Genomic DNA, 21257 nt, shown 5'->3' on the forward strand with positions numbered 1-21257 from the left:
AGGCTACCCGCAGTCGGCCTGAATTACAAAGTCCTGGTCCGGTGTCTGTTGCTGTCGCCTCTTCCCTGACGTCAATGTGCCAGGGGTATACAAGATGCAGCCGACGCCAATTTTTTCAGTATTCCTTGTGACTCAGTACCTTTTGGAAAATGCTATAGTCAAAGGCATGACTGCTTCTAGTTCCTTGTCTTAGAATATTTACATTGCAGACAGTTGTTCTGTGGTCACCTAATCATCATTTAGCCCTTCACTTGTGTTACCATCATTTAGCCCTTCACTTGTGTTACTGTCTCTGCTACTGCAAAAGCAAGAGCTGGACCTCCTTTGGTGTGTATGTACTTCAGAACTCAGCCTTCTGATCCTTATCTTTTTGTCTGTTCTGTGGCTGCTTCCACCCTGATAGCTTTACTGCCTGAGATTCAGCCCTTTTGTTAACTCCGAAAGGTGAATTCCCAATGTTAAATATGTTACTTCCTTTTCAGAAAGTCTGCGAGGAGACCCTCTGTAGTGTATCCCAAAATAGCCTCAACATTTCCTTTGTGCATGGAATGCTTCTCTCCCCAGCTTTTGCTGTTCAAGTTCCTAGTATGTCTGGCAAATGTGTACGTGTATGTTAGATGTTAAAAATAGACGCCTACACTATTAAATCTGTTTTACTCCACTCCATGTTTTCCATCATGACTATTCTTTTAGCCACTCATTCCTCCCAACTTCTTCCCTGTTTTTTTTTTTGAGAACACGGGGGGAGTTGGGTGAGAGTCAGGGATCAGAGCTGTGTTTATTATGAAGGGAGCATGTAGGTTTACATGCCATAACTTCATCCCTGTGGCAGTCATGATGTGGTTGCCCTACAATACCAGTTCCTGAAACTACACACTTCTACACATATGCCTGACTCTGTTCCATATATGAATTAGTTGCTTGTTGTGGGGGGCTCCCCAGCTCCCCAACCCTTTTTTTCTGCCTTATTGTGAGGTCCATCTTCCAGCAAATGCCAGTAGTTCAGCAGATCCGTCTCCCTCCTCCCAAGGTGAGTGAGCCAGCATCTGCCATTGCTTCTCACTCTCCAGAGCCAGTTCCTCCAGTATCTTGGCTGTACCACACAGCCATCCTAAAGATGTTAAATTTCATAACTAATTCTTGAGTCACAGAAAGCATGCCTGCTTAGTGGTTGAAGGTGATTTTGTGCACTCAGGAAGAGATGTGCGTATATAGTGTATTCTTGATGTACCTGCAAAGTACCAGGTACAAGCATGTATGCTTTCAAGTGTGAGTAAGCTTAATTGCCAAACTGTGAATGTAAACCCTGTCATTAACTGAAGGAGAATTGCATTGTAGATTGGCTGATACAATGGTGACAATGTTACAGCCATGTCAGTTTGTGGAATACCAGTACATGAGACTTTTGCAGAAACAACTAATTAAAGAATACATAGACCATTCTAGGATGAGTTGCCCTACCGATTAAGGAGTCAAATGAGAATATGTTGTGTAATGTCTATTCTAGTAGTGCAAAAAGATTCATCATTTTTGTTTAACCTAGGTCTTAAGAAATATACAGCTAATATAATTCAGTCTGTCTGTTCTGTTTAGAATTCATGTATTTTGACTATTTCCATTTCAGAACTTGTATGAAGGTGTTAAAAGTCTAGCAGCTTTCTTGGGGTTCTCCCTAAATGAAGAACAACTTCAAAGCATTACCAAGAAAGGTGACTTCCAGGCAATGAAGAGCAAATCTCAGGAAAAAAATCCTTCACTTGTTAATATTTTCTACCGTAAAGGTACGTTCAAAGTGACTGCTTTCTGTTACTATTTCTGTAAATAACATTTTGGATGAACTGAAATTTAGGAGTTGGTCATAATGGTTTTCATTCAAGTAGTCTTCTTAATGTTCTTTTTAGCATTTGTTTTAATTATTTCAATGTTCATTAGAGCAGTGACCTTTGTTTTAAACTAGTAAATGAATTTAGTCAACTAGTGAGTTCCCCATAGAGCCAAGACCCTTTACATACTTATGTGTAGTATTATTTGTAGTACTCCTGAAAAATAACCTCAGAAAACATTATATGATTTGCTGTTAATATCAGTGTTATTTTTTATGATAGTTTCATTTTATGTATCATCTACAGTATGGATTGTAATGTGTGTTTTGCATTGTGGAGCTTTTTTCCCTGGGCGTCCACTGAAAAGGGGAATGTTTTTCCATCCCAGTTGGACCCTTCTGGTTAACAAATGCTAAATAAATAAGGGATGCCTGCAGCAATTTGCTCATTAGTCTGGAGGGCACCAAAAGTAGAAGGAAGGAGTACTTCCAGTAGCTTGTGAATGAAGAGACACTACAGAAGCTGTATTGCTCCATGCATAACCTACAATGAAACCCAATCCAGAGGAAGTAAGAACACAAGAAAATTAAGCCAGCGAATACAACATGCTGAGATGAAGTCCAGCAGGTATGATCAAAAATGCTGGGGAAGTAAGAGGTAGCTGGCAACATGTCTTTTGGGAGTGTAGTAAGCTGGCAGAGATTAAAATATTCCCTGTCAGAAATATTGGGTGAGCAAATGGTTGTTAACTAAGGAAATGATTTTCTGAGTTGGGATACAGGATCTGAATTGCCTAGACATACTAAAGCTTGTTGAGTTTAATTCTGGTGGCTGCCAAAAAAGCAACTACCAGAAAATGTAAATCGAAGTCTAAACCAATTGTTTTTGAAGTGTAGAATATTGCAACAGAGACGCAAGAACTGGAAATGGAAATGAAATTATTGAAGTTGCTGAGCAGTCAGTACCAAAACTGGAAGGCAGTGCTATGGTAAACTTCATGCAGAAGTCAAACAATGGCTAATAAGAATGGTATTTGGTAATTAGCACATTTTCAAAATTAGTCATAACTTCTGAATTAGTCTGAACATGTTTGTGATAGGTTAATCTGTGTGTGTGTAGTGATTGTCCAGTATATTGGAAATTTAGTAGTACAGTAAAGAGTCAATTATGCAAACTAATTGGGACCTAGGGTAGTTCGGATAGTCAAACCTATAATTGAACCAGATAAATAATATCTAAATTCTTTTTTTTCTGCACGCAGGAATACACTTTTTAACCATTCAGTAATTCCAATGGGCAATAAAGAATATTTTTCACACACGAGCTTTAAGCTTGTTTTCTGCCTTTCCTGTTAAGTGGTCTAGACTGTTTGTAGGCTTCTGAGCCCCCAAGCCTTTCTGTCTTGGAGGGAAGCCTTCTAGCTTAGTTTTGTTTCTTATAACTAGCCAGTTTTCTAGTTTCAGCACTCAAATCTGTTTCTTTGAACTCTGCACTTGTTCAGAACTCATTGTAAGCACTACATAAGCTGCAAATTACTACAGCACTCAACTTTCCTCACTTGTCTAGAGGAAAGCAGTTTTTAGTACTTAATAAATAAGCACCTATCCAGGCATGTCTAAGGGTCAGCTCCCAGTGATTTCTCCTGTCTACCTGATGAATCTGGGCATCTTGGGGCAATGCAGCAATTGCCTCATGTACACAGACCACCCAACACTACAACCTGTGAGAGATGCACTTGTATAGCCAAACTGGAAGCAAAGCTCTCTTCACCCAAGACTGGACTAGACAGTCAAGAGAAGGTAAACACTTGCACCACACCACACTCATCACATAGTCCCTCAAAACCTACACCACCAAAACACACACATAGAAACTCAAAACGCACATCTACATTCGTGGAGGCTCTCAATAAAAACCTGTCCAAGCATCAGGGACATCCAAAGCATAAACTCAAGCAAACTTCACACCCCAACACAACCCAAATGACACATAGCCCACAAACTGTGTGCCACTCAACCACAGCCCATAAGGCATAACAACGTACCCAACACTCTAGTCATAGGTGACTCTATAGTCAGGCACACTGATGTTCCACTCACTAGACTAAACAAGGAGAAAGTTACTGTCATCTGCCTGTCAGGTGCCAGGATCTGCCACATAACGCATGCATTCAGGTTACTCCACAGTAAGTACAAATATGACACTGTCATTGTCCATGTTGGTGTGAATGACCTGAGACGTACCTTCCTGGACTACATGAAAAGAGACATGGAGGAGCTCTCTGATCTTGTATCCCAGGCAGGTATGACCCTAACCCTGAGTAGCATCCTGCCATCACCCAGAATGATACCACAGTACAAGGACAAAATGATTGACTTCAACAATTGGCTAAACTTCTGGTGTCATTCTAAGGGGATCCAGTATTTGTCTGCCTGGGGCGACATGATCGCCAGTCCACTATGCTTTGCCAGAGATGGCCTGCACCTGTCGCCCTTATGATTCCGGATACTGGCTAAGGCTCTTGCCACCCCTATAGTGCCTTTTTTAGGCAAGGTTCAAATGACAAATTCACCACCGTAACTGGTACAAGCAAGCAAAATCTGAGGGTAATGCTACTCAGTGCTAGAAGTCTAAACCTCAAAATGCACTCACTCGAGGCATTCCTTAAAATGGACAACATTGACATCTGTGCAGTGACAGACACCTGGTCCAAAGCTCCAGAGAGCACCCCTGCATTACCAGGCTTCAATTCATACCACACCTTTCGGCCACCTAACCAGAAAGAAGCACTAAAGGAGGCGTGCCCATATTCATTAAGAACATCCACACCTCTAGGCTAGTTGCACAGCATAATGCAGCCGAGATTATCCAAGTGCAACTAACTCTGGGCAAGACCGCAATCCAAATTGTAGCTTGCTACATACCCCCCCCCCCCACCATGCCCCAGGATTCACACTCCTCATTTCTTGATACACTGGAAAGTATTAGGGTGCAACCCAACACCCTAATAATGGGCGATTTCAACTACCCCACCATTAACTGGGAAAACTACTCATGTACCAACTCTCTTGCTCAACGTTTTCTAGAATTCATAAATTCCAACGTCTTGGATTAACTTATTCACACCCCCAACAGGGGCGGCAATATCCTAGACCTGGTCATTACCAACATGGGAAACCGGTGTTCCACACCAGAGGTCAATTCCTCGTTGGTCAGATCCGACCACAAGCTAATCAGCCTAGACATCCACATCCCACCCCCAGCCCCAATCAGGGAAACCATCGTAAAAAACTTCTCCAAAGCCAACTTCACACTTAAGACAGAAGTGGCAAACTTCATGACACCAATGCAGACGGACAATAGAGGTATGACTGCCGAATCCTACACAAATGCACTTTATAAGCACTTACAGGAGTGCATGGATCATGCTATCCCTAATAGAACCAAGATGTTATCCTCCAAAAAAAGGAAGCCAATCCGGTGGTCCTCTGCCATAAACTCTACAACAGAAGAAAGAAACTGCTGCAAAAAAGAGTAAAATCCCATGACTGGAGCCTGGTCAACCTCAGTAAGAAGCTGAGATCCCTCCTAAAATCCTCTAATGCTAGTTACGAAAACAAAATTGCCACGGACTCTAAAGACAACCACAAAGCAATTTTATAGCTATGTCAAGAATCTAAATGCGAACACTCAGATCTGCTCTGAGTTACAGCACAATGGCACTAAATATACAGAACCAACTGATATTGCCAACACTGGCAGATAGGTTCAGTGCTAACTTTATCCCCCTCTCTCCCCCTAGAGGGCCCATCTCTATACCAGAAGAATGCAAAGTTCCTATAATCACAGCTGCGCAGGTAAAAAACACACTCTCCAAAGCCAAGAACACAGCATCCATGGGACCTGACAATATCCCAGGCTGCGTTCTACACGAACTACAGAATGAACTGGCACCCTACCTAAGTATCATGTTCAATCATTGCTTCACCTCAGGCTTTGTACCCACTGAATGGCGCACCGTGATGGTTATCCCACTCCACAAAGGGGGAGCCACGACGGACCCCGTAAACTACCGCCCCATTAGCCTGACGAGCCTGGTCTGCACGGCCATGGAACGTATCATCGTGGAACTCATAAACAGACATTGGTAATCTCCAAACTCTGGACCCTACCCAGTTTGGATTTGTAAAAGGCAGATCATGTCTCCTAAACCTGATTGACTTCTTTGAAGCAGTCACCAAAGCCATAGATGAGGATAAAATGGTTCACACAGCTTATCTAGATCTCGCCAAGGCTTTCGACACCATCCCCCACTCTGGAATTATAGATAAGCTCACTAAACTAGGTATAAATCCCTATGTCACAAGATGGGTTGCCAACTGGCTCACGGATAGAACCCACACTGTGAAAGTAGCAGATTCCAAATCCGACATCAGACCAGTGACGAGTGGAGTATCACAGGGTTCAGTCCTGGGTCCTCTCTTGTTTGGTATCTACTTCTCTGAAGTGCAGGCCAACACAAGAAGGTCTTTGGATAACAAAGTTTGCAGATGACTGCAAACTAGGAGCCATAATCTAAACTCCTAATGATGTGGACAAACTACAAAAGGGCCTCACTGAGACAAGATACCTGGGGTCAAAGCCATGGCCTGAAGCTCAATGCCAAAAAGTGTATTGTCATCCCCTTTGGTACAAACCCTGTACCAATCAACTACCACATAGCTGGTAGTCTACTTAATGCCGAAAATGTGATGAGACCTTGGGACACAGATGGACAGTAGTCTCTGCTTTGATAATCACATTGCCACAGTGGTCAGGAAATCCTTCTACGTGGCTCATTTCATCACAAAAGGATTCTCATCCAGAAAAAGAGATCATTGTTCCCCTCTACTCAGCACTCATTAGACCCATTATAGAGTACACCGCCCCTTTTGGTATGTACCTCACAAGACATCTACAACAACTGGAAAGACCACAGAAATACCTCACAAAGAGGATTACTGGCCTCAAACAGATGCCCTATGCAGACAGTCTCAAAGAACTACAGCTTTACTCCATCGCATATCGCCTACTCAGGGGCGATCTCTGCCTAACATACAAAGCTATGTCAAACCCAGAGCTGTTGGACATGCTCCACTTAAAGAAATCCCAATCCCTCTGAGCTACATGCTCTAGGGACCTAAACCTTGTCACCACAATAAACACAACATGCTGGAGGGATAGATTCCTGTCCCAGAGACTTCCCATACTCTGGAACAGACTACCTATGTCAAACAGAGCTCCTCATTAGCACTCTTCAAGAAAAATCTTGATTGGATGGGAAATGGGAAATTCACCCTGGGGATCACTTCTGTGACTCTGCTCGACAGGGGCACAGGAAAATAAATTTCTTGGGTGGCGAAAGCCAGGGTACATTTTTTGGCTAGGCTTGTATGGGCCCTAGGGGCCGATAGCCTAGTACCTACCTATGAACCTATGAGTTGGCTACAAGCTCAAAAAACATGCTCAAGCAAATGCATATAATGTTTACATATTCAGACTTTATTTTTTCTACTCTAAAACTTTGGAAGGCTGGTTCTGACGTTTCTTACAATTGACGTTCGGATAACTGACTCTACTGTAATGTCTGTTTTGTTGGGATACTGTTTTCACTGAATTGTTTGAAGTTCAGGTCACCAAAGCCCATTTAATTGAAAATTACATATAAATATAGCAGGTTCTTCTTTCCAGTACTACCACAAAGTAGTATTTTCTAGATATGACAGCCTAATCTGAATTTATTGTATTTGGTATATGTTTTGGGGAGATGTAACAGATGCTGTTTCTAAAGATAATGTGTTTTTTGGGAAATGTGTTCATTGAACCATAGTTAGAAAAGTCAAACTGGAGCATTTATTTTTTAATTCATTTTCTTTACCTTTTTCTATCACAACCTGGACCACTAAGGCAAGAGTAAATGCTTGTAGATATGAATAGCTTAGAGCACTCACTGAAACAGCATATTTGCAGGATGTAGGAGGAAACAGAAATATGAGCAAAAAGCCCACATGGATTAGAAGAGAACAGACATTTCAATAGCTACTAAACATTCACTTACTAGCCATATTGCTCACTGATGCCCATCAAATTAAATCTCTTACCAGTAATGTTTACAAAAGTGCCGCGGTGGTACGGCAGTAGCGTTGTTACCTCACAGCAAGAGGTTCTCGACTGGGCTTGGGAGTGCCTTCTGTGTGGAGTCTGCATGTCCTCCCTGCGGTTGGGTAGCGTTCGAAAGACATGCGTGCGTAAATGGGCGTGCCTTTGTTGAAGGTTAGGCATCGAGCTGGCACCTCGGCATTTCGTAAAAATCTACTGTCAACCATTAGCGGACTGGAGTTCCGCTATGGTGATCCCTTACCGGGAAAAGCTGAAAGATAAACAACAACAACCAGTAATGTTTACAAAAAGTGGGCACATTTGGAGAGATCTCATGGGCCTTCTGAGTTTTGTCACTGCCGTAAGTTACTCTAAATATGGTGAATAGTGTATCCTTGACATTTAAAGTGTGATTTTTTTTTTACTTGCTTGTTAACAGAGATGTACTTGTTTGTCATCTTTGGTGGGATGGTTTTAAAACTGGTGAAAAGGGAAGAGATATTTTGCAAGGAATAGGCTGTGGTAGTTGGAAAATCGCCAACTAGTGAGGAAAGTAACTGGCAAATGGATATGGGAATTACGTATTGAAGACATTTTGGAAGTGATTAGCAATAGAAGGTGAAGACTGGACTTTTTAGCTGTTATGTTAAACAGCTTAAAGTCCTCTTAATGATTTAGGGTGGTTTTGAAGAAGCAATAAGATGCCAAAAAGATGTAATGAATGCGCAACATAAATTGGAAGAATTCAGCAATCAAGTAGTTTGTATTAAACAGACATTTATGATTGTAGGGCAAGGAACTGAAATTTGCCCTTGTGGGGTCCTTAAAGCTAAAGAAGGATTTGACTGCTTGGAAATCATGAAAGTTTCAAAAGGACGATGGAATGGATTTTCTAAAATATCACTAAGTATTAAAAAAAAGTGTACAGGTTGCCATCAATGAGTTTTGAGAAAGCATATGGCTGAGAGTGATTCTGATTCAGTTTGTGACAGGGTATATGAGAAATAACAGGTCTTTTCACAACTATTGTGACCTGGCAGGCAGTAACAGTTGATGGGTAACCTGTGTATGTGGATCATGACTTCCTGCAGACAACCATGCAGCAGCAGATGTAATTTTTTGCAGCTATGAATGAGCATTAATGATATAAAGAAGCTTAGTTATTTCCATCAATTCTTAAAGGTATTTTTTCCATTGTGGATGTAGATGTCTACCTCAACTCAGTAAGTGATGAAAAACGTTTGCCACAGTCTTTGGATTATGTGACCAAGGAATCTGTAGTGATGAAACGGGATAAACCAGTAAACATCTGGGCATAGAAGAACAAGAATAGTGGATGCAGGAGCCCAGCCAAAGAGAAATTGAAAGAACTGTAACATGTTTATTTGGAAGTAAGTAATGGGAAAATATATCCGTTAACCACAAACATTGGACATGGAGATGATAAATACAGTCCAGAATGGTGAAGAGCAATGTAATGCTTTAGTTAGCTGTAAAGGGAGGGTTGGATTGGAGAGGATATGTATTTCACATGTTTCTTGGTTTCTTTTAATGCCACTGATTATTTAAGTAATTTCTACCAATGGAGCTCTGGAAGTTTGGAGTATAACTTCCAATGGGCGAAGCCTAAGCTTTTTGACTGAATCAGTTACGTTTTCACATTTCAAACAAATGTACATATCTCCGGAACCATAGGAGTTAGTAAAGAATAGTGAATAGCAAACTGTTTCTTGTACTTGTTTAAGTTCTAGGTATAAAACTGGATTTTATAAGCCACTGTAAATACAGTAATTAAGTATGTAATATTTTGTAAACCACTTCCAATATCTTAGCAGCCACACAAGTTACAATCATGCGGTCAGCATCATTTTGTTCATCCTGCTGAGAGCTTTCATGTGAGGCTAAGCAGTTCTGTATGTGCTATTTGGTTCTCTGGATATTTAGAAATATACCTAATGTATGACAGTTTGATAGTATGAATAAATATATAAACAGGACTTAATATCTCTACCTGCACTAGACAGAGGTTATAAATCAACACAGTTGTGTTTTCCACTGTGTAAGCTTTAAGGGGAAATATTTTAACATTTTGTATGTTTCATGATTTTGAAATTAAAGTATGGACAAGCAATATTTGACATCTAGAGGTGTCAGTAGGATGTAACTATAGAAACACATACAGGCATCAGACGGCTGTAATGAGTCAAGATGCAGCTCCCAAATTTCGATTGGAAAGGTTTACTTGGGTATTTTTATACCACAAGTAGACTCAGAATTTTTTTCCTCAGGTAGATAGCAAATGTTGAAGGTATGATGGGAAAGAAAGAGGTAATTCAGACCATATTCTGTGGAAGTGTAATGAGTTGGCAGACTTAAGATTCCCTGCCGACTACTCTTTCAGAGATACTGGGTGGGCAAATTGGTGTATAGATACTGGGTGGGCAAATTGGTGTATAGATACTGGGTGGGCAAATTGGTGTATAGATACTGGGTGGGCAAATTGGTGTATAGATACTGGGTGAGCAAATTGGTGTATAGATACTGGGTGAGCAAATTGGTGTATAGATACTGGGTGAGCAAATTGGTGTATAGATACTGGGTGAGCAAATTGGTGTATAGATACTGGGTGAATAAATTGGTGTATCTAGGGAAATTATTTTTCTAAGCTATGATACAGAATCAGAATTGCTTAGACATAGTAAGGCCTTGATTTTAATTATAGTGGCTGCCAAAAAAAAGTAATTACTAGAAAATGGATATCTGTCTAAACCAACTGTACTAGAGGTAGTCAATCTAGTAATGGATAAAACAACTGGAATTGGGATCTTTAGGAAAGGGTAGGAACAAATTGCATAGAAACAAATGGGAATTTTGGGAACAGTGCATACAGGGGAGGAATGAGGTTTAAAAGAATGCAGGATTTAAATGAGCTATGTAATGTTTGACTGGCAATGATTGGGTAGATTATAAGTGATGTATAAGGTTTACAACTAAATTTATGTCCGTATGATTTGTGATTTATAATGCTTGCAACTAAGATTATGGGGCAGATTCAATAAAGCCTGTGCATGTCATCATGTGGTACAACACACACACAGTAGCTCACTGTTTTGGATTCAGTAAGCGGCTCTGCATAGTGTGTAGGGCCTAGTTAAACACTGTTTTATGCTAATTACAGCATAAGCATAAGAATTGTATGCTAATCAGCCAATCCAAGATGGAGGAACTATTCAGCAAGTTATAAAGCAACTGTCTGAAATCAGTGCTGCTTTTCCCTGTGAATTCCAAAACCTATTGGAATACAGCCACAGAAAGGCATCTACACAGAAAGAATGTTGAGGGCTGCTGTTTTAATTTGTGTGTATGTGCAACAGGCTGAAGTCTGTGCTGCTGCTAATAGACCAAGGCCAAGAAGAGTTTTTAAACCCCATTTAACTTATCACAGTCCTCATGAGATGGAAATTGTAGAGCACTGCAGGGTGTATACAGACACAGTATAGGAACTCAACCTCTGTCGTTCTCAACTTAGACCAAGAGCAAACCAAGGGGAACCAGTGCCACTGGAGACAAAAGTATGTGTAGCACTTAGAATTTTAGCTACAGGAATGTTTCAGAGACCAACAGGGGGATGTGCTGAGGGTGTCACAGGCGTCCGCATCCAGGATCCTCCATTTCCTGAATGCTATTCTCCACCATGCCAGTGATTTATATATATTTTCCCCATACACCTGATGACAGGGCCACAAATATGCAGGAGTTCTACGCTGTAGCACACTACCTTGAAGTACTGGCTGCCATAGACTGTACACATATATAATTCAAAGTACCACCCAGGGAACATGGGAAGGGTGTACATAAATAGAAAAAGCTTCCATTCCATTAACTGTCAAGTCATGCGTAACGCTAAGGGAATCATCTTGAATGTGTGCGCTGGCAACTTGGGCAGTTACCACAACTCGCATATTTGGCACAACTCCCAACTCTATGACATGTTTACTAGGAGTGATATCACAAGAGGTCATTTTCTGGGAGATTAAGGTTAAGCACTGGAACGGTGGCTGATGACACCCATCAGAAATGCACACACCAACTGAAGAACACTGAGGCACACACTCAAACCAGAAATATAGAGTGTATTTGGGCTGCTGAAGTTGAGGTTCTGGTTCCTAGATACATCTGGGGGAGCCCTACCGTACAATCCATGTACATGCACTGAAATCTTCACTGTCTGTGCCATACTTCACAACATCATTCTGAGAAAACAGGATCAATAAGGGGAAGGGGTACACATCCCACCACCACTGGCAAGGTCACCACAGCCACATGCAGATGAGGAGTCAGAGGAGGAGCCAGTAGCTGCTGTAGGTGTAGACAGACATAGGTATGCTCTATATGTCTTTGCATTGGCTAAGAGGCAAAGCATAGCAGTTGCTCACTACCTAAGGGGATAAAACCTTCATCCTACGCACATACATACAGTAACATTGATGCCAGGCAATGCTTACAACCTTTACCTGCCCATGCAATGGATGTGTACTCCTAGTATCAGACAAACTCAGCCCTGAAATAAAACTGTATTAACTGCCAGATTTGCAAGGTAAGCGTTGCGCTTGGAATATTAAAAAATGTGTAATAATACACGCATACTATTACTTGGCAATGTAAGTAAGTAAAAAGTGGGTGATTTTTACAGCAATGACTTAAACATGTGACAGCAGTGATTTATGTGAATATATGTGTCCTCTGTCAAGTAACAGGCCTCAGGGATCAGATTCACACATTCATACCTATGAAAATTACTGATGGTCATGGAATGTCCTCAGTTTGGCATCATACTTTTCTACTGACAAAACATTAAAAAGGAGAAGTTAGAAGTTGATGCACATTTCAGTTTCAGACTTCATATTCCTCAGAGTAATTAAAATAGTGATGCAAAAACTGTTTGATTCTATCAACTGTCTAACTTTTAAGACCAAAATATTTAAAAAAAAGTATCCCTATTATTCAGACTTTGTCCTACTTTTATTTATGGCTTGGTCCAGCTTTGTTGCTGTAAGAGTGTTGAATGCATGTGCACATTACAAAAACCTGTAGGAAAGCAGTACAATTGGCAAAACGGTATTACAAACACAGATATACTAAGCACTAAGTCGGCTATGCACCCTGAGCATCAGACACAAAGCTTATGTATCCTTGAATCCAAGACAGAAAACCAGGATATGGCGCAGTTATCACTTGCACAGGGTGTTGTGTGTGTGTGTGTTGGGGGGGGGGCTAGGCTGACATAAAAGCTAAGTGAATGTGTGTGAATAAGAAAGAGAACCAGGTGCATGGTAGAGGTTGGCAGTTCATAATCATCGTACCCGAAAACGGTCTCTGCCAGGAGTTGCACTGGCATGTTCACACCCACAGTTAGATGCACTGCAGCTACTTGATTGTGACTGATGTCTGCTGAACGAGCTCTCCTCACAAGTGTGCCCAGGACTATGACCCCATGGCCTGCCACATCTGGGTGTAGACAAATCAACCACAAATGGAGCAGTGGAAGTAGTGCCAATATGGGAGAGTGATCGGGCATGGTCACTTCTGCTTAACATCAGCTGATGTGGCTGACCTACACTTACATGGATGCCGCCCCCCCCCTCCCAGCAGACATTCCATCATGGACACCGCCCATTCCAACGTGTCATTCATCTGATTCACTGACTCAGCAACACAGTAGAGAATGGAAGTAGTCCTGCATGTCAGCCTGTGCCACATCTACATCCCTAAGCATTTTCTTGGAGGCCCTATTGGAATGTGCCTGCATCTCCACAATGGCCCTAAACGTATGTTGATTGGCATGGAAAGACACACCTGGATCAGGTGGAGGATGGCCAGCAGGCCTCCTCTGAGCACCCCTAATAACCCTTCTGAGTGGCGCCTCACCCAAACTTTGGCTACAGCCAGAGTCAACAGGCACTGAAGCCATAGTAACCACACTACCCTAATCGAGTGTCTCATCTTCCACCTGTCCAAAGTCTGAGGGCTCATTGGAATGGGTTGGTGTAGGCTTAATGGTTGTATCCAGTGGAATTACAGGGAATGGCTGAATGTCAACCTCGGTGTCAGTCAACTTCTGCACCCCCCCCCCGACTTGCCTGTTTGCCCACCATCATCATCATAGTCTGACTATACTCTGGCATCAGGTGGCAAGAGTCCTACACATCCACTGTCAGGATTACTTGTGGCAATAAGCAACAATCACAAGAAAGAAATTAATAGCTACACTACTACAGTTCAATATATGCTAACAAACTAACAGTGGTGCCACTATTACAGACAGTACAGCAACACACACACACAGTCCTGATACCCACATCATCACACATACAGATAAAATATTTCTGTAAACTGCTCATCAGTACTGAGCTACAAATATTTGGCTTACCATGTCCAGATGACTCCACACTTTTTAGAGAAGATGGTCCTGGAACAAGTTAAGCAAAATGCAAGGACACCATTATCACAATAACAGTAACACAGAGGTGAAAAACTTTTGGCCTTTTTTATGTCCATTAACAATACATTTAACAGAAACTTGCATAACATGTCCTCCCCAGGACCATGTGTAATGAATTAGAATGTGTTAAGTGTCTCAATCTATAACTAGCCCCCCTCCAAAAAAATTAATTGGCAGAGGTAAGCCTACTTGAAAGCTCCTCCTGGGACATATTTGTCCTCCGTGAAACAGCAGCAGCACCAAAATCAGTCACATGCTTTTGTGCACTTTCCACTGAGCTCTCTGGACCCCTGACAGTGCAGTGGACAGGAACTGTTCATTTGGTGTCGGTGGTGGCTGTGTAGCAGCCCCCCAGTAGCCATTTGTCCATGGGCCACTGCAGCTGCTCTCCTCTGGGCTGATGAAATCATGTCCGTGGCCCTATGACGCACCTGATCATGTGTCCTGCTGCATCCTCAAGTGTATTTATATCATTCACTATCTATTGTCAAATTTGCATTCTGCACATATCCCCACAGCCTCTCTCAAGCAGAAAGGCACCATGTCGCCTAAATGCTTGAACAATTACATAATTCTCAGGGTCACTGAAGGGGGGGTTGTGGGGACTGGGATGCTTGGGTGCCATAGTCCTAGGTGACATAAAACACAAAAGGATACTACACCTAAATAAAAGTCCTGCTTATTTATAACACATAGGTAGTTTTGCAGTATTACCCATTGTAAAAACAAACTTTCAAGATATTCAGATATAAAAAAAGGATTTTTGTGGTTGTAACATATCACAATTGCACAGAGTAAGGTTGGATCCAAAACAAGGGGAATAATAGCAAAGCAAACCTCTGTGCAGACAGTTTTGTTTGTGTCAACACAGACCTGGAACTTGGCTCCCCAACCCCCAAATAGGCAAATGACATTTTGCTACCAAACACAGAAATAAAACATAAGTGAATTCTTGTAAGTGCTATCAAAGAAACTGTCCCAAAAACGTGTACCACAGAATATTCATTTTTATGCAATTGCTAGTCACCTCTACCTGTGGACAAAACTCCCCTCGAAGTGTCTATGGGCTATCCTAGAAGGCTAACACCCTTGTCATTGACAATACAGGACATTTACATTTCACTGAAATAACAAAAGAAGAGTGGAAGGAGAAACGGTTGTAATGTTAACACATGTGATGCACAGCCTTACTAATATACATCAGAGAAAGTAAAATGGCTTGACAAAAATGCCTATGCCATCAGTAAACTTCTAAGTACATACAGATAAAAGTAGCATTTGCTAATGCATATGTAAAAATATTTTTCTAAGTGACATCTGAACATATCCAGTATATAACTGAAAAATGCAGTCATACCTTATCAAGATCAGTAGTCTTCTGTGCAGATAAATCCAAAGTAATAGCAATTTTCTGTGTTATCCACATAAACAAGTCTTCTCACTTTCAGGATCCCTAGCTACACTGTTCCCTTTTTATAGCATAGATTCAGGTCTATGAGCACAGTGAAGATGCACATGAGGTGTAAACTCATTAGAATTGCTGAATCCCAAATTTTTGTCTCTGTGTAGCAGATGTAAACATAGTGCAGGCACTCCCTCAGTGTCTGCTAATGAATTGAATCTGTGAATTATTACTGGTAGGGAGAAGAACACAACAGCAACTCCCTTACCTCCGTTGGGTGTGTCAGCCAGGTTAGACTTGCAAAGTATAAAAGTAATTGTATGAAGGTTTTAAATGTAAGGAAGCAGCACGAGTTTCACAGTTTATGTTCAGTAAAATCAAACCTCCCCTGCATTTATTGAAAACTGTATTATTGCCATTTAATATCTCACACATTTTAAGGACAATTATACAAAATGCGTTATAGGCTGCATGTCTCAGATTACTGCTCGATAAGAGAAGAATGAACACCATACAGAGATAAGACAGCTGCATTTCTGCAAACACTAATCCTAAATGGTTGTGTGATCACTCATTGCACTACATCTGAAATTAATAAATGTACAAACAAATCAGAAGTGTACAAGTGCCCCATGTTTTGTTGATATTGTGGATGATTTTGGACTTCCTTGTATGCACAATGATTTTCATTCTCTACTGCAAAGCTGTTTCTGTGGCAGAGGGATAAGACAGCCTTTTGAAGGTTCCTTGGTATGAGAGTTCAAATCCAGTCTTGTATAAAAATCTTTCATGAGTACTAACATATTTTGTAGTGTTTATGCTATTTGAGCAGTGTAGGCTTAGCGCAAACATAGGAAAAATGATAAACGCAATAAATGTCAGGTAATGTACTACTTTGATAACCAATACATCAGATACACATGGGAATCACCTGTGTGTGTAGCAGATCTGTTAAACACATTGAACCACACAGTATGTACTAACTGCAGATCCTGGTTCAAGTCCCACCTTTGTCTTTTAAGGATGAAACTTAAACACTACTCAGAAGGCTAAAACAAGTTTATTTTTGCTTGTCTTGTTTGCGTGACGTTTACCATCGCACAAATCTGGAGTACTGACACACCCACAAAGCAGACAGAACCCCTGTAGACAGAATGCAAACATTCTTAAATTCTTAATTTCAAAATTTGCAAAATTTAATTTTTTTCCTTTCCATCAAGCAACACCGCTAAGCAATGTTGCACAGTGGTTAGCAACCTTCCCAACACCTGCATGTCCAGAACACCTACAAAGAGGAAGTGGACAGTCAGCAATTTCAAAACAGATATATTTTATCAATTCTGTTGGACACTGTGCAAACACAGTAAGAGGCATTCTGCAGCAGTTAACACACAAGTTCATAATGAATGGGGAAATAACCAGCTGTTATTTAACTATTGCTGTGGCAGCATGTCTAAGTGTAGGGCTGCAATACACATGGTCCTGGGTTTTAATACAGGAAATTCCAAATATTTTTACTGTCATTCCATTTCATTTTATATTAAATGTCACATAAAAAAGTAAAACTCAATTAAAAATAAACAAATATGTATAGCAGTGGAGCGGATATGAATTATATGTATGATGAGGATATACAGACTACTGTGTTTCTGCAATTATAATTGTGCTATCTGGCCTTAGATGGCCTTCAGACTTCAGTAAGACTTGTGCACACATGAATGTATAATGCAGGACCTTGTCAGGTCAAACACGTACATGGTTAACCCCTCAATCTTTTGTGTAGTTATATATAATTCGACTATGTCTGAGAAGCACTTTTTCAGTGACAAAGATGAAAGAAAATGTTTTGTCTCTTATGCATAAGTTTGAATCCTACATTGTAAAAAATCAGTTTTATCACTGTATAAAGCCAAACGAAAAATGTGTCCAGTCATGAAATGTATGTCCCTAGTACATGTCTGCAAAGTGAAATCAACTAACAGTTCCAGCAGCAAACATCTCTCAAACAAGTGTCAACTGCCCTCTTAACCTTCCCATTTAAAAAACTGCTTTCCTGTGTTTGGCATTGTTGCTCTCCGCTTAACATCGTGCAAACGCGGTTGGCATTGTTGTTCAGGTTTGCGCACTACCAGTAAACATAACGGGCATTGGTGGGAAATCATTATTAGCTATTGCTGTTCTGTCTGGTTAAATATGTCTGTTGGTAGAAGGGAAGGTGCCCAATTTAGGCCACAGAAGTGTGTTGAGAAGTCCAGAATATTTATTGAACTCCCTGTAAAGCGCCACAGCCAAAGGCTTTTGCAGGGGGACTACACCAGTACAAGTCTGAGACTTGAAATAGTCTGGCCAAGGCAGTCTTCAGTGTGACTGGCATTCCACACACTGGAGAACAGTGCAGGCTTCACTTTAATGACCTGAAAAGGCATGAGGGATACACTCAAGTGGCTTGAGTTCAGAACTGGTAATATCCCACAAGTAAGTATACTAATAAACAGAATTTATAATAGATAGAAAACTACATATAGGCAAAACTGGTATACATAATGTTCTTCTGTTCTCTTCTCTTCATTCCACATCTAATACTGAGATTGCTGTGAATAGAGAAAGCCCATGCTGAGCATTGAGAGAGACTGAGGGAAGCAAGAGGTATGTATGCAGCACAAGAAAAGTATTATTGCAGCTTTTAAATAAAAAAAAAATATTTTCTATACAGTTGTAGCAAAGTAATCATGCATATCCTAACTGTAAAAGCAAGCGTGCATGCTTCAGCCTGTAGCACAAACCAACTGTAGGAGTCAAATGTAAGATTGTAGTCAGATGTTGTGGGTTCAAATACAAGTATAAACTAGTGCAATCCTATAAAAATAATACATTAATTTCTACATAAGTGGCATAAATGCTTTGCTGTTAACTTAATTTGTATAATTGGACCAAGCGTATGTGCAATATCTGCACATAGCAAGGATTACTTTGAGCAAGTTTGTAGCTGTTATGAAGTTTACTTAAATTTACAATTTCAGATAAAATACTTTTATTATTGAATAATGCGTTGGATGTGATATATGATGGTACTAATTTTATCTCTTTTTTTATTCCTCCCACCCCAACTCTTATCTTTTTTTTTTTATATGTTGTCAAAACGTTTACATGTCGCCCATCTCTAACAAATCACAAAATGCTTTACAGCACAGAGAGGTAGACCAACCCCAATGGCTCAACCTGTCTTTGCCCCAACAGTTCCAGGACCAGCACCCAGCACGTCTGGGACCCAACCTGGCAGCACTGCCTCTTCTGCCCCTGCACTACCTGCACCCTCAGGTAGCACTAATCTGGCGTGGAGATTTTATCATCTGCCAGGAGATGCCAGGGTTGGTGAATAGGGTCATGCACAGTACCATTGGTGCATGTCTATGCTGAATGGAGAGGCTGTTCTCCCTTATGGTCCACAGGAAGAGATGTCCAAGCACTCCCAACAACCAGCGGAGTAAGGGGACATTGACAGTCCTGCCAGTGAGGACTAGATTCTCATATCTCCCATGTTTGATAGGCATGGGCCTCTGTTGTCCCCTCCCTAACCCCAATCATGGCATCCCTCAACCTTTTGTGTCCCTCACCATCACTGTGTCTTGTTTGTCTGCATCTGCTTCCTCACCTACCCTACTTACCTGACCCAGAAATACCTAAATCCATTACCCAACATTCCTCTTACGGAAGTTAAAAAAAAACTGGCACCTGTCCTACAAAAAAATAAATCATCCCATAAATAGCTCTACACCTCGCACACATCTTCTTGATGCACTTGATTTGGTTCAGTTGGCTATACAACATGATTGGGTTGTTGTCATCCCTCATTGTTGAGGTGACCGTCTAAATTCAGCTAATATTCTGCACATGTTTATTTACACTGTTGAAGCGGATAGCTGTAGTTCTTTCCTACCTCCCTCCTGCACATCCCTATATTGCTTTCCCTTTGTTCTTCCTCCTGCTTCACCCCCATTTCGCCACTTTTCTATCTTCCCCATTTTAACAACTTTAATCTGGTTAAAAAAATAGAATCACACACAACACGTTTAAAAAATGGATGAAATGGGTTTGCAGTGCCTTTAAGGAATATATTGAGTATCCCTGCTGCCTAGTGGTGCCCCAACCTACACTGTCTTCCTTTTTTTTGTTGAAGTGCTCTTAAAGCATGGTGTTAAATAGATAACCTGGTGACTAGTGTTTACCCTGACTAAACCTTTAAGTGCCTTAAAGGAGTGATCTGTTATCCCTAGTGGCTAGTGTTTCCCAAACCCACATCCTGTGTAAGTGTTGTTAAGGCACAATCTGTTATCCCATCACTTCATTTTCAACCTGACCCATGTCTTGTATAAGTGCTGCTAAGGCATGCTGTGTCGATCCATGTCTTGTATAAAGGCTGTTAAAACATGCTTTATTGTCCATGATGCCTTGTTTTCCTCCACCCCTAAGTGCCATTAAGGCATGATATTGAATGGTTCTTCCTAGTGGCTAATGTTACCTCACACACTTTCCTGCAGGATTTGCTTGTTGGTCTAGAGGAGTGTGCAGGTATGAAAGGAGCCCCCCCGACACAAACACACACACATTCACGCATGCATATGCATACGCACACACCTAGCAACCTACCCCCATCACTAACCCCCTACTACAACCTCTGAGGAAGACAGATATTCACATGTAAACTGACAAATGCAGCCATAAACATGCACATGTGCGCACACACTCCCCCAAAAGTACCCATCTGCTACATTACCCGGCATGTACCTCTACTGTGATGGATGAACATGGGCTTTTGGTCTTATTACCATGAACATTCAGAAGCAACCATGTTAACTTAGGCAGCTGAATGATTTTTTAAATCTTTCATTTGTGTAAATGGCTTAACAATAGGCAGTTCTGAGGGAGAGAACATGGCTAAGTAGCACATGCCTCTACCTCGGAATGCCTCATTAGCATTTAGCATGGCCTCCGAGAGAGCCCACTGTAGTGCTGTACACTTTAATGTTGTAGCACCATTGTGGGACTGTTTCTGAATCAAAAATTGTTACTAAGAGGTATACATACCATATGCACCTCACAGTAAAATTTCTGAATTTGGCCCCCTCTGTCTTTCTACTGTGCCAGCACCTGTTATCTGCCTTGCTGTTTAAATTATTTTTCTGTGCTAGTTTCTATCACTTGTGATGTGATAAGCCATATGGGGGCAGGGGTTTTAATCTGTGTGTGTTACTCATAATTATAGTGTGCTGCTAACTTATGAACTAGAAAAATGTTATACTTCATCATTGTTTTGCAAAAGTTTGTGTGAAGATATGTATTGCATGCCAAAAGTTTAAAAATGCAATGTTTACATTTAGCCTTGACTCTAGCT

The 21257-nt window shown here is 41.0% G+C and overlaps 1 protein-coding gene across 1 annotated transcript in view; it reads left to right on the forward strand.

Annotated features, from left to right (window-relative positions):
* The window catches only part of LOC122792403 (sulfotransferase 6B1-like), a 166889-nt gene that overhangs the window by 133056 nt on the left and 12576 nt on the right, over positions 1-21257 (forward strand). The window contains exon 4 of the mRNA XM_044060192.1: positions 1625-1781. Coding sequence (XP_043916127.1) covers positions 1625-1781 — 157 coding nt within the window. The remainder of the gene's footprint in view (positions 1-1624; positions 1782-21257) is intronic.

The sequence above is a fragment of the Protopterus annectens genome, chromosome 1.part2 (genome assembly GCF_019279795.1).
Source record: "Protopterus annectens isolate FY-2018-M chromosome 1.part2, PAN1.0, whole genome shotgun sequence".
NCBI classification, from domain to species: domain Eukaryota; kingdom Metazoa; phylum Chordata; order Ceratodontiformes; family Protopteridae; genus Protopterus; species Protopterus annectens.